Below are 13,441 nucleotides of genomic sequence, written 5' to 3'. Positions count from 1 at the left end.
CAAAGACCATTATACAACAATATTTGGAGTGCCAATGAATGCCAAATTGTTTTATATATGAGTATTACAGATCAAGGTTTTATCCCTCATCTATACTGAGTTAGCCAATCTCACCTGTGTGCTAAAGGTGCTATAGTTGGCTTTCCTGGCTAGGGAGGGGGAAATGAGTTATGATTCCTGCTCCAAAAATCTATTCAGTGATTTCTTTTGTTGGATAATCTACACGTGTGGACACCAATAGTTTGGGGCTTGGCTATGATGGCCACATGATTAAATAGCATATGATCACAATGACACTGGACAGAATGCTGTAGTATCACTGATACCTGTAGCCAATGCCAAACTGAAAGAATACACCTTGAATTCCAGCATGAAGTGTTTGTTCAATAGATGATACATTTATTTGCAACTGGCTGCTCCATTACCACTAAATCAAGTTTTGTTTATAATGGAGTAATGCTTTGAAAGGCAAAACTCCCACTACACTTTGAATCACCCAGTGATATTTTCAACATGTCAACACAATACCAATCTGAAAATCATTTGTGCTTGAAAAAAATCAATGATTGTGCAATGTTATGAGTTATCACTGGTTCTTTTAGTGGTCACAGTAAATAGCAAAAGTACAGAGGAAATCCCTGTAGTCTTATACGTAAAATTGGTAATCTCCAGAGAGGCTAGTTAACCCGGTCACATCAGAGATGGATTATGGGTATCAGAGAGAATGTGAGATAATGTCCAAAACATGAGTATATCCATTGGACTAAAACTTTCCAAATATTCTGCTCATATGAATTGCTTGGACATTTTATTTGTTTATCTAACACAGGCAGGTGATGCCTAATGTTGCTATGTTCATTTCTATTTGTTACAGGTTTTCTTGTTTGTGTAATTAATGTATCAGCCAACAGAACCACAGTAGTTGCACTTTTTCCAGAGTGCAGGCTTTCTGAAAACTACAGTAATGGGGTGGCCACCCTGATGGTATTCAAACATTTTGTTATTCCTTATATCACAATGGTAGAATTCATGTAGTGCCCTATCACATCAAAACATCTCAAAACACTATACATAATGAAATTACTTTTATTGACATATTATGTGATTGAAATGCTGACATGTCACCAGAATCTGTAAACTGATGCCTTCTTTCTTTGGTACTTTGGTTATGTAAAATACAATAAGCACATGTTTACCACAAATATTATGGAAACATGTTTGTTTCTTGAAAAAAATAAAATGTAGGAGAATGGTATGGCAGTAGATTTAAACAGAACACTCGAGTCCAGTCTCTCTACGCCTCCATTCCCCCGCCAGGACAGCCTGAGTGAGGCCTCTCCATTTCTTCCTTGAACAGAGGTCCAATCAGTCCCCATCCACCACCACCTTCCTTTGCCCATCTGAACTTGTTCTTACATTGATCAACTTCTCTGTTGATGCCACTCACTTCCTCCAAATAAAAGGTGTTTCTATAGGAAGCTGTTTGGGTCCTAGCTATACCTGTCTTTTCATGGAACATTCTTTGTTCCAAACCGACTCAGATCCCCTTGTTTACCTTTTTTTCTGGTACATTAATAAGTATATTGGTGCCGCTTCCTGCTGTTGCACTAAACTGGAAAATTTAATCAACTTTGTTTTACATTTCCACTACTCCCTCACCTTCATATGGTCCATCTCCTACTCTTCCTTTCCTTGACTTCTCTGTCTCCATTTCTGGGGTAGGCTGTCAACTAATATATACTATAAACCCACTGACTCCCACAGCTACCTTGATAACACTTCCTCTCATCCTGTTTCCTGTAAGGACTCTATTACATTTTCTCAGTTTCTGCATCTCCATTGCATCTGTTTTAATGTCATCATCTTCCACACCAGTGCTATTTAAAGGGTTCATCATCCCTGTTCTGTTAAGTCTCTGATTAGTCATTTTAGACTTCTAAAGTGCTATGGGCCAAGTTTTTGGCTTTAAGATTTCTGCAAGTTCAGGACATCATAGATTGCACATGCATAGCCTTGTGTGGTCCCCATCACAGACCAAAACTGTTTCTCAATGTAAAGAGCTTCCATTCATTCAACATTCAACTTGTTTGTGACAGCAGCCAGTGAGTGATGCATATCTGTGCTCAGGTGGAAATATTCATGATGCTATCATACTATGTCAGTCATCCAGTGCCGATATAATTAGAGCCCCACAGCAATAATTGTTCGAATAGAGCAAATCATTGGCATCCTGAATAAATAATTTCACTGTTTGGTCAGCTTGACGGGAGTCCTTCAATGCAGCTTAGAGCAAGTCTCAAGGTTCATAATTGTTTGCTGCATTGTCCACAATCTTGCAATACAAAGGGGAAAGACCTTGGACTATCCCAAGAAGGAAGAAGTGGAGGAAGAAAATGAAGGACGAGTCAAGGAACCAGAAGATGGAGAGGCAGAGCATAATCCAGCAGTACTGCAAGCTACCAGGATTGTAAGGCAGAAAATTATAGAGAGATCCTCCTGAACCATCTCAACCCACAGTACCAACACTCCCTGCTTCCATCTAACCCAGAGCTACATATCATGGCCCTCGAGCAGTATCTATTCATGGGTGTTCCTGTTACATCAGTAAGATTCTGAAGAGCAGCATCAATACCAAAACTATTGGATGCATTGGTTGTAATCTTCCAAAGTTCCCTAGATTTGTGAAAGATCCCAGTGGATTGGAAAACTGCAAATGTAATGTCCCTATTTCAGAAAGCAGGAAACTATAGGCCAGTTAGCCTAACATCTATCATTGAGAAAATGCTGAAATCCGTTATTAAGGAAGTTGTAGCAGGACATTTAGAAAATCATAATACAATCAAGCAGAATCAACATGATTTTACAAAAGGGAAATCGTGTTTGACAAATTTATTAGAGTTCCTAATGAGCAGGATGGATAAAGGAGAACTAGTAGATGTAGTGTATTTGTATTTCCAAAATGCATTTGATAAGATGCCACATAAAAAGTTACTGCACAAGATAAGAACTCATGCTTTTCGGGGTAATGTGTTAGAGGATTGGCTAACGAACAGAAAACAGAGAGTCGAGATAAATGGACCATTTTCAGGTTGACAAATTGGAACTAATGGAATGCCACAAGGATTAGTGCTGGGGTTTCAACTATCTACAATCTATATTAATGCCTTGGATGAAGGGACCAAGTGCATTATAGCCAAAGTTGCTGATGATACAAAGATAGATGGGAAAGCAAGTTTTAGGAAGGACACAAAGGATCTGCAAAGGGATATCGATAGGTTAAGTGAATGGACAAAATTTGGCAGATGGAGTATAATGTGGGAAAATTTGAGGTTATCCATTTTAATCAGAAGAATAGAAAAGCAAAATACTATTTAAATGGATAAAGACTACAGAATGCTGCAGAACAGAGGGATTTGGGTCTCTTCAGACATGAGACACAAAAAGTCAGCATGCGGGTTCAAGAAGCAATTAGGAAGGCAAATGGAATGTTGGCCTTTATTGCAAGAGGGGATGAAGTATAAACGTAGGAAAGTCTTGCTACAACTGTACTGGGCATTGGTGAGACCACACCTAGAGTACTGTGGACAGTTTTGGTATCCTTATTTAAGAAGGGATATACTTGCATTGGAGAGACAGTTCAGAAAAGGTTCACTCAGTTGATTCCTGGAATGAAGGGGTTGTCTTATGAGGAAAGGTTGGGCCTATACTCAGAGTTTAGAAGAATGAGAGGTGATCTTATTGAAACATGTAAGATTCTGAGGGGGCATGACTGTGTAGATGCTGAGAGAATATTTCCTCTCATGGGGGAATCTAGAACTAGAGGGCATAGTTTCAGAAGGAGTCGCCCATTTAAGATGGAGATGAGAAGGAATTTTTTCTCTCAGAGCGTCATAAATCTTTGGAATTCTCTACCCCAGAGAGTTGTAGAGGCGGAGTAATATATTCAAGACTGAGATAGACAGATTCTTGAACTACAGGGGAATTAAGGGTTATAGGGAACAGGAAGGAAAGTGGAGTTGAGGCCAAGATCAGATTAGCCATGATCTTTTTTAATGAATGTTGAAGCAGGCTCAAGTGGCCTTATGTCCTACTCCTGCTCCTAATGCATTATTATAGTGTTTTTAATGTAACAAAATGTTCCAAGATGCTTCACAGGAGCATTATCCAAAAAAAAATGACATCAAGCCACTTAAGAAGATATTAGAACTGGTGACTAAAAGCTTGGTCAAAGAGATAGGTTTTAAAGAGCATTTTAAAAGACAAGAGAGATATAGAGAGGCAGAGAGGTTTAGAGAGGCATTTCCAGTTTTAGGGCCTAGGTGGATGAAGACACCAATAGTGGAGTGATGAAAATCAGGGATGACAAAGAAGAAAGAAGCCAGAATTGGAGGAGCACAGAGATCTTGGGGGGGGCTGTAGAGCTGGAGGAAATTACAGAAATAGGGAGGGGTGAGGCCATAGAGGAATTTGATAAAAATTTAAAATTGAGATGTTGCTGGTCCAGGAGCCAATGTAGATTAGCGAGCACAGAGGTGATATGTGAACAGGACTTGGTGCAAGTTAGGATATGAGCAGCAGAGTTTTGGAGGAGCTTAAGATGGTGCAAAGTGGAAGACCAACAAGGAGAGCATTGGAATATTCGAATTTAGAGGTAACAAAGGCAGGGATAAGGACTTCAGCAGGTGAGCTGAGGCAGGGGCGGAAATGGATGATGTTACGGAGGTGGAAGTATGTGGGCTTGGTTATTCAGAGGATATGGAGTTAGAAGCTTAGTTCAGAGTCAAATAGGATGGCAAGGTTGTGAACGGTTTGGTTCCGTTTCAGACAGTGGCCGAGGAGAGGGATGGAGTCAGTGGCTAGGAAATGGAGTTTTTGGCAGGAACCTAAGACAACAGCTTTGGTCTTCCCAATATTTGATTGGATGAATTTTGGAGAAAAAAAGTTTTCCCACTACTCCAAAATACTCCACAGTTTTGGTTTGACAAATAGTTACATGACTTATGCATATCTACAAATCACCTTTGAATAAACTGCTAGTACCTGGCTTATGTGCTCATTTACTTACACTAATGCTCTTGTGAGATGGTTCCCCATTGGCTACAGCTTGGGAGGTAGAAGGTTGCTGAACCTTTGCTGAGGGCACTTGAAATGGCCATAGTGAGTCTTGCCAAGCTGACTGTCTGACACCAACAAAAGCACTGGTTGAGAGGCTGGTGAAGGAGTAGATATATGGTCAGCCTGAGAGGAAGCAGCATGTCCCTTTCAACAACAACAAAAACTTGTATTTAATGTAGTGAAACATTCCAAGGCACTTTACAAAACAGTTACCAAACAAAATTTAACATGGCGCCACATATATTAGGTCAGATGATGAAAAGCTAGGTTTTAGTGAACATCTTAAAGGAGGAAAGAGTTGGAGAGGCTTAAGGAAGGAATTCCATTGGCTTAGGATCATGGCAGTTGAAGGCTCAGCCACCAGTGGTGGAGCAATTAAAATCGAGATGCTCAAGAGGTCAGAATTGGAGGAGTGCAAATATCTCAGTGGGCTGTAGAGCTGTAGGAGGTTTCAGAGATAGAGCCATGGAGGGATTTGAAAACAAGGAACAGAACAAAATTCAAGACATTATTAACCGGGAGTCACAGTAGGTCAGCAAGCACAGGGGTGATGGGTGAACAGGACTTGGTGTACAGGTAGCAGAGTTTTGAACAACCTCAAGTTTATGGGGGGGGGGGGGGGGGGGTGGGAGATGGGTAGCCGGCCAGGAGTGCATTGGAATAGTCTAGAGATAACAAAGGCATGGATGAGGGTATCAACAGCAGATGAGCTGAGGTAGTGACAGAGTCAGGCAATATTACGCAGGTGAAAATAGGCAGTCTTAGTGATGGCACTGATATGTGGTTAGAAGATCATCTTGGGGTCAAATATAGCACCAAAGTTGAGAACAGTCTGGTTTAGTCTCAAACAATTGCCATGGAGAGGGTTGGAATTTGGGGCTGAGGAACAGGGTTTGTGATGGGGACCGAAGACAATTGTTTTGATCTTCCCAATATTTAGTTGGAGGAAATTTTTGCTCATCCAGTACTGGATATCAGACAAGCAGTCCGACAATTTAGACACAGTGGAGGAATCGAGACAGGTGGGCGGGGGGTGGGCGGATGTTGGTAGAGGGAGGTAGAGCATGATGTTGTCAGCGTACATGTGGTAACGGACACTGTTTTCAGATGAATGGAGCCAATTTCAGTTTCGAAGCTGAGTCTCAATATTCTCACTGTTTTGCTTGAGACAGTCAGGCGTGCTGTGAGGTTGTTGAAGCCCCTAAATCATGCCCTCCTTCAGGCTTTGAAATCCAGTGGAGATGCTTAATGTCAGAACTAAGACGGCAGCAGACTGAGCTCCCAATGAAGCTGTCATCAGATGTCCCAGCACTTTGGTATTCTCTGCAGTGCTCATAGAGCTGACCAGTTGATTCATGGTTCACTGCATGATCTTAATACCATGCATGAAGACAGCAGACATGATGGGCATGAATGTCTCTATGCTGTGCAACACTGCGCAAGCTTGCTGGCAAACAGGCCAGTGCCCTTAGGAGGTCCATGTGGTTTACCACCAATCTTCTTATAGATGGTGAGATACGTGGAGCTGAGACCCTGACATCAGGGCTAAATGGGAGCCCAGAGCCCATGATTGCTGGCAGTGAGACCAGCGGCACAATCTTTCCAGGGGCGGCCTCCTAATTGGCCACTTACGCATTCGCCATCCTTTGGGCAGGGTCTCGATGCTGCCAGCCCAATCAGAGGGCCACCAGCTCTGGAACCGCAGCAGCCCCACTGGGAGAGGTGGGCACAACTGAGGCAGGTCAGAAATTGTGAGGGCACCTTAACATGGAGGCATCCTAGAAGGCATAGCAATAAATTTAAAGTTACGATGGGGAAAGCTGTTTGGCCCCTCGGGGCAGATGGGAAACCCCTCCGGGTGAATCTGCTGTTCCACTGGAGATGTCTTTACTGATCACGGCCCGCTTTTTGGGGTATGGAACCTGTGGCTCAGATGGCCCTTTGGCTTACCGCCAGGAGGCCACCTCCATTAAACTGGCAGCCTCTGGCAAGCTGCTTCCTGGGTCATTCCATTACCCTACCCTTGCTCCTGCACATTAATGCTGGGTGCAACGTCCACATGAAGAGCCTTCTAGCCTACTGTCTGTACTACACGCAGTGCCAGTCTCTGAACTGATGTCCCTATGTGTACAGTCGAGTAACACGTCCTGATCGGCATTGCTATTCTCTTGTTCTTTGCTCCCTCGGGGTTGCGGGTAGCATCTGGAACTGCAGCCTTTTATTGGTTCATGGGATGTGGGCATCACTGGCAAGGCTAGCATTTGTTGCCCATCCCGAATTGCCCTCTCCTCTGCCAGCCATTATCAACGATCTTCAGTCACAGTTTCCTGCAGCCAAAGTGCGCCTCCCTTTCACGAGGTGCAAGTTGCCTCTAAATGGTATCAGCAGCGTGAAATGTTGACTGTCCGCATTAAGAAGGACCAATTTGTGGCTTAGTGTATCCCCGTGATCAGACACACGCACCAAGCACGGCACTCGTTCTGCGCCCGAAAACTGGCTTAAACCAATTCCTGTGCCATGTTCTGTGGGCCTTGAATGAAGGTGGGTGTATGCGCAGCAGTTTGTAGTCCATCTATCTACTTCCTAATCACTGAGGAAGTTCTGCTTATTGCCTTGAGACAATATGATCGGGGAAAAGAGGCCTTTGATGACTCCTCTAATTACTTTCCTAACTTCATCCAAACATACTCAAAGCTATAGTCAATAACTTTAAAAAGTCAAAGCAGTCCGAAGAAGGGCCACTGACCCGAAACGTTAACTTTAAAAAGTCACCTGGTTTGAATAAGCAATTGCTTACAGCTGAATTCATAATTTTTATCCAGGATGTGATTTGACAGCACCAGAATGCATCAAAGGCTGAAATTTCTCCTTACAGTAAGCGGTGGGACGATTGCCAATGTCATTTGCACTGTTCTGGAGAGCAATTGCCAATAGTGCAAAATAAATCTCCACTCTTTTGCAGAAAAAAAGTTTGTAGGGAATTGTGACAGAGTAAATTCTGCTAAAGCTGCTGTGTTCCGTGCTTACCAGTACGAGATCTGAATACAACTCAGTCAACAACAGAAACAAAAACAAGCAATGCTGGAAATACTCAGCAGGTCTGGCAGCATCTGTGGAGAGAGAAGCAGAGATAACGTTTCAGGTCAATGACCCTTCTTCAGTCAACAACAGGCACTCTGCGAATACTCTGCGAATATTCCCACATAGATGCACAGGGCTCCACTCATGCTCGGTAACTTTTAAACGTGAACGGAAGCTAAATTGTCGACAGTCTCAAAATATTTTCAAAAAGCTCTACTTCCGTTTATAAAGTGTCCAGAATAATCTAATGGATAAACCTGAGTATTGTTTGACCCAAGTGATATTAGGCAGCGATAGCCTCCACTCCAGCTAGAAGCTCACTCAGATGTCACTTCAGTATCATTGTAAAATAGATATGGCGCAAATGTGGCGATCTACAGTCGTTGCAGTCTGAAGTTCCGTTGAATGGATAGCCAGTGTCCTCGATTAGTAGCAGCAGTTCACAGCTAATGGCACCAGGTTTAGATTGCCTGACTATGATTATGTGAATCTGCCTAGCCAGAAATTCCACTACATTTAAAGCAAGTATATGTAAGTTTAAAAGTGCGCAGAAGGTTCATGTAAGCAATTGTTCTAAACTGAAGATATGCTCCATGAAACTGAAACATTGTGAGAAGTCTTCCTGCAGGGGCTTTCGCGGCAACAACAATAACAACTTGAATTTATATAGCGGCTTTAATCAAATAAAACGTCCCAAGACCCTTCATAGAAGCGTTATAAAGCGAAATTTGACATGGGGCCACATATTAGGGCAAATGACCAAAAGCTTGGACAAAGAGGTAGGTGTTAAGAAGTGTCTTAAAGGAGGAAAGAAAGATAGAGATGTGACGAGGTTTAGAAATGGAATTCCAGAGCTAAGGATCTAAGCAGCTGAAGGCACAGCCATCAATGATGGAGCAATGAAACTCGAAGATTTTCAAGAGGCCAGAATTAGAAGAGTGCAGATATCTCAGATGGTTGCAGATAGGGAGGGGCGAGACTATAGAGGGATTTGAAAATAAGGATGAAATTGGAAAATTGAAGCATTGCTTAACCGGGAGTCAATGCAGGTCAGCAAGCACAGGAGTTTGGTACGAGTTAGGACAAGGGCAGCAGAATTTTGGATGAACTCAAGTTTATGGAAGGTAGAATGTGGGAGGCTGACCAGGAATGCATTAGAATCATCAAGTCTGGAGGTAACAAAGGCATGAATGGGGGTTTCTGCAGCAGATGACTTAGGGCAGGATGGAGTCAGGTAATGTTACCGAGGTGGAAATATGTGGTTTTAGTAATGGTGTGAATATGTGGTCAGAAGCTCATCTTGGTCAAATATGACACCTAGATTGCAAACTGGTTCAGGCTGAGATTGTCAGGGAAAGGGATGGAATCAGTAGCTATGGAACAGAGTTTGTAGCAGGGCTGAAAATAATTGCTTTGGTCTTGCCAACATTTAATTGGAGGAAATTTTTGCTCTTCCAGTACTGGATGTCAGACATGCAGTCTGATATTTAGAGATAGTGGAGGAGTGGAGAGAGGAGAAGCAACCCTGAAGTAAAGCTGGGTGTGGTCAGTGTACATGTGAAAACTGGCACTTTTCTCTGGAGTCAGATCAGGCCCAAACTTTAAAGTCATACCGTCAGATTTGCACCTCTTAGATTGAAGCTTAACCCCCCAGAGTTTAGTCCCAGATTCTGCAGAAGAGTAATGCATGACCCCTGGAAGAGACAGTCTCCTCTGATGTGATTGAGATTAGAGGTATAATGTAGCTCTCTAAGGCTATAGGATAATTCCACAATCCCGTACTCCTAGCGAGGAGTCACATTCAGAGGGAGACGCTGAAACAATAGTTTAGAACCCGTTTTCGACGCCAGCTCTTTACGAAAATAACTCCCCGCTGCTTGACTGAGTAAGTGGAATTAATCCTTATGACTCCAGTGCAGTGTAGATGTAAATTAAAAAGTACCTCTACAGTCCTTTGTACTACCTGGGCACTTCTAATGCTTTGAGTTGATTTAAATATTTAAAGAGTGCAGGTACTCCTGCTCTGAAAACAATTAAAATTTGAGGGCTGGCAGGGGAATAGTGTATTCCTGTAACCATCTATGTGCCATCTCCCCTGGGTGGGAGAATCCCAATGTACTCCTTGAATGAAACAAGTACTCAGGCTGGTCGCCACAGTATATGCAATATATGCATTCTTAAACTCATCCACGTCGGAGGGGTACTCTAGGCGTCTGGAATGAAGTTAAATATGGTTAACAGTTTACTTTGTCAAAATTCTTTTGTGGTATTTAACCATTGATGTTTTAGTATTTTAGTATTAATATAAAGTCTGTGTCTGTCTGTGGAAAATGAAAGTTTCCATAACTACACCCCGCTCCAACTCTGCCAAATCAGTTTCGTTCTCAAACGTGCACTCGCTTCCATTTACACCCTTTAACGACCATCAAGTCCTGTCACCCCTCTGCTCGCTGACCAACATTGGATTCCAGTCGGCCAACCCCCGGATATTAAAATTCTCATTCTGATATTCAAATCCCACTACGGCTTGGCCCCTCCCTATGTCTGTCACCTCCTCCAGTCCTGCAACCCTTCAGATATCTCGGCCCTAAAATCTGGAATTCCCTCCTTAAGCCCGTTTGCCTTTCTATTTATCTTTAAAACGCTCCATAAAGTCTAACTCTTTAACCAAGCTTTTGGTCACTTGTCCTACTTCCTTATGTGGCATGGTGTCAAATTATTTTTGATAATGTTCCTGTGAAGCGTTTTGAGATGTCTTACTGTGTTAAAGACGCTATATAAGTGCAAATTGTTGTTGACAGGAACGATTCTAAGTCTCGCGAAACTAAGATTTGGGTTGTCTTTGAAGAAAGTCATCTTCCCAGTACTTGTAATTGTGGTGAAATAAAAAGGTGACAAAACTCAAACGTAATACGGTCTATGTACACAGAGGTAGCTAACTGCCAGTTTAATTAGATAAAGTGGAGCCAGTTATTGTAACTATAACTAAAGGTTAACCGGAAGAATCCCCGAAATAAGGTTAAAGGTCCTGCTGGTTTTACAAAACGAAAAAAAAGATATTTTTATTTTCTTAAATGTTGTACTATGACGTTTATTTATTACTATTTTGTTTTGAATTTGTAGATTGCATTTTGCCATAAGTTAACTAAATTGCAAATGTAGCCTTTAAAACACATGACCTCGCGAGAGATCTTTAGTTATTGTTTACCTTTTTAATCACCATAACTGTAAAATTAACAACGGGAGATTTGCTCTGTGTACTTCAATCTAAAATGTATTTATAAAGAACGGGGTGAAGATTTCGCCATGGATCTGACGGAAGAAAACATTTTGCCCTAGTAGCAAGGGTCCTGAGTCTCACACATTACCTGACTGTTGTTGATATCGTAATTCCCTACCTTTCTAATATCGTCAATGACTGCGAACATTAAGCTTTGCTGGCTGAAGCTAATGTGATGTATACCCCTTGCTCTGATTATTCCCTTCAGTAGTCAAACATCTTCAGAAATGCAACTTTGGTGTTTTACGCGCTAAAATATTCTGTCAAGATTATTGCTGTGCAAAGTCTAGGAATCATAAAGATTATACGATTAATAGGCATAAAGTATAAAATCTAATTTAAGATAAGGTGATGTTTTCATTTTGTTCAATTACGAAATAGCTGCAGAAAAAAAACTCCCACAGCAAATTAATGGAATACATTGAAATGTATGCAGTAAAACGCTCACTTAGTGTTAATACTATTTGCATTTATTTTACTAATCTGAATTTCTAGCCATTTAATTGATAAGAAAAATAACGTGTACCCTAATAGCGTAAATTGCAGCTCCTGTTTCTCATTGCTTAAGTTTCAAGTAAATAATATTTTCCGTCGTTTTCGGCGTATGCATGCAAATCAAATTCTAACCTTAAGGGCATTTCCCAAAAGATTAAGGTACTTTGTATTATACAGTTTGATTTGTCGCTAAAGCCGTTTCGACGAGTCTCATATGTATCCAAAGGAGCTCCTTTCTTTCAACATTCTAATTACAATTATTAAAAGTTTAGTGAAATGATTGACTCCAGGGCATCTAAAAATGGAAATGAATATTAGGCGAAAATACTGACGTCGGTTTGGGCATGCATTTACACTGTCACTCATCAGTAAAATGATTTAAGCAATCAGACGGTAGAAAAATAGATCTTGACATTTCTGCACTTAAATATTGATCATGTGATTCAATTCGTCATACTTAGGGAAGACTCGTTCACCTTCGAAATCCTGGAGGGCTATTTTTGGATCAGTAAAGTACCTACGCTGTTTCGACCGGCTGGTACAGTGTATAAATTGCACTGAATTCAACTGGACTTTCATTCAGACTCCTGCTTTGAGATCAGGAATCTGAGACATTCAAACTGCACCTTGGTAAAACACCATCCTTTTCAGCTTCTCGTCAGACCGAGCAGGCTGGAGCTGCTGTTTCTGTAGTTGGCAGGTAATCTGAGTGGGTCAAGGAAGGAGCGAGTGAGCTCGGGAATTTCCGGGATCGGACGGAAAAACACGAATTGGACTAGGGCCAGGTAGCGGACACACACTGGCAAGCGAGGAGAGAGCGCAGCCACTTGAACTCTCGCCACTCGCTGCACACCGTTTTCCGCAGCTCCAGCTCTCCACGGCCGGAGTCGGCGCGGCCACCACCCATCCCCACTCCCAAGATGAGAACTCTCCGGTTGCTCGCACTGAGTGTCATCTTCCTGGTTTTGGCAGAGGTCTTTTGCGAAGAAATTGCTCCGAATGAAGACGTGTCTCTATGGATTGATAGCGACCACAGCCAGGTAATGTTCGAAGTCACTACAACAATACGATATAAGCATTTAAATTCAAGTTTAATAAGTTTGCGTTTCCCCGCGCCGTGATCCCGAAACCTTGAAGGATTATAGGTCTATAGTAGTTACCTGTGGTACTATCTCAAAATACTTTTTGGTTTCACATTTAGTAGATACCTTACTGTGGTGCCAAAATCTCCACCCATAGACAAGAATTTGTCAGTTATAGTAACACAACAATGGCATGTATTCTTTGCTGTGGTAAATCAGTGGGGATCGTCAGATCCTTCATGCACACCCGAAGTCTCGCCCCCTCCGCACAGTGCCCCCGCGTTGGCTGTGGTGGGGAAGAGACGGTCGCCCACCTCCTCCTGGAATGTGCCTTTGCAAAGCAGGTGTGGAAAGAGATGCAGTGGTTTTTGTCAAGGTTCATCCCAAG

General features: G+C 42.2%; 1 protein-coding gene across 3 annotated transcripts in view; it reads left to right on the top strand.

The window, feature by feature from the left end:
- LOC137346308 (protachykinin-like) overlaps positions 1-13,441 on the top strand; it is a 38,565-nt gene that overhangs the window by 13,990 nt on the left and 11,134 nt on the right. The window contains exons 1-2 of one of the 3 annotated variants that reach the window (XM_068009808.1): positions 911-984; positions 12,433-13,011. The exons of 1 other annotated variant lie outside the window; for it this stretch is intronic. In XM_068009808.1, coding sequence (XP_067865909.1) covers positions 12,892-13,011 — 120 coding nt within the window. In that variant the 5' untranslated portion in view covers positions 911-984; positions 12,433-12,891. Of the gene's footprint in view, positions 1-910; positions 985-12,432; positions 13,012-13,441 lie in introns of those variants that run through there. One more of the 3 variants, XM_068009800.1, reaches the window with a different exon arrangement.

This window comes from Heterodontus francisci, chromosome 2 (assembly GCF_036365525.1).
Source record: "Heterodontus francisci isolate sHetFra1 chromosome 2, sHetFra1.hap1, whole genome shotgun sequence".
Lineage (NCBI taxonomy): Eukaryota > Metazoa > Chordata > Chondrichthyes > Heterodontiformes > Heterodontidae > Heterodontus > Heterodontus francisci.
The sequence above is the reverse complement of the archived record's forward strand: the minus strand, read 5'-3'. Positions and strand labels throughout refer to the sequence as shown.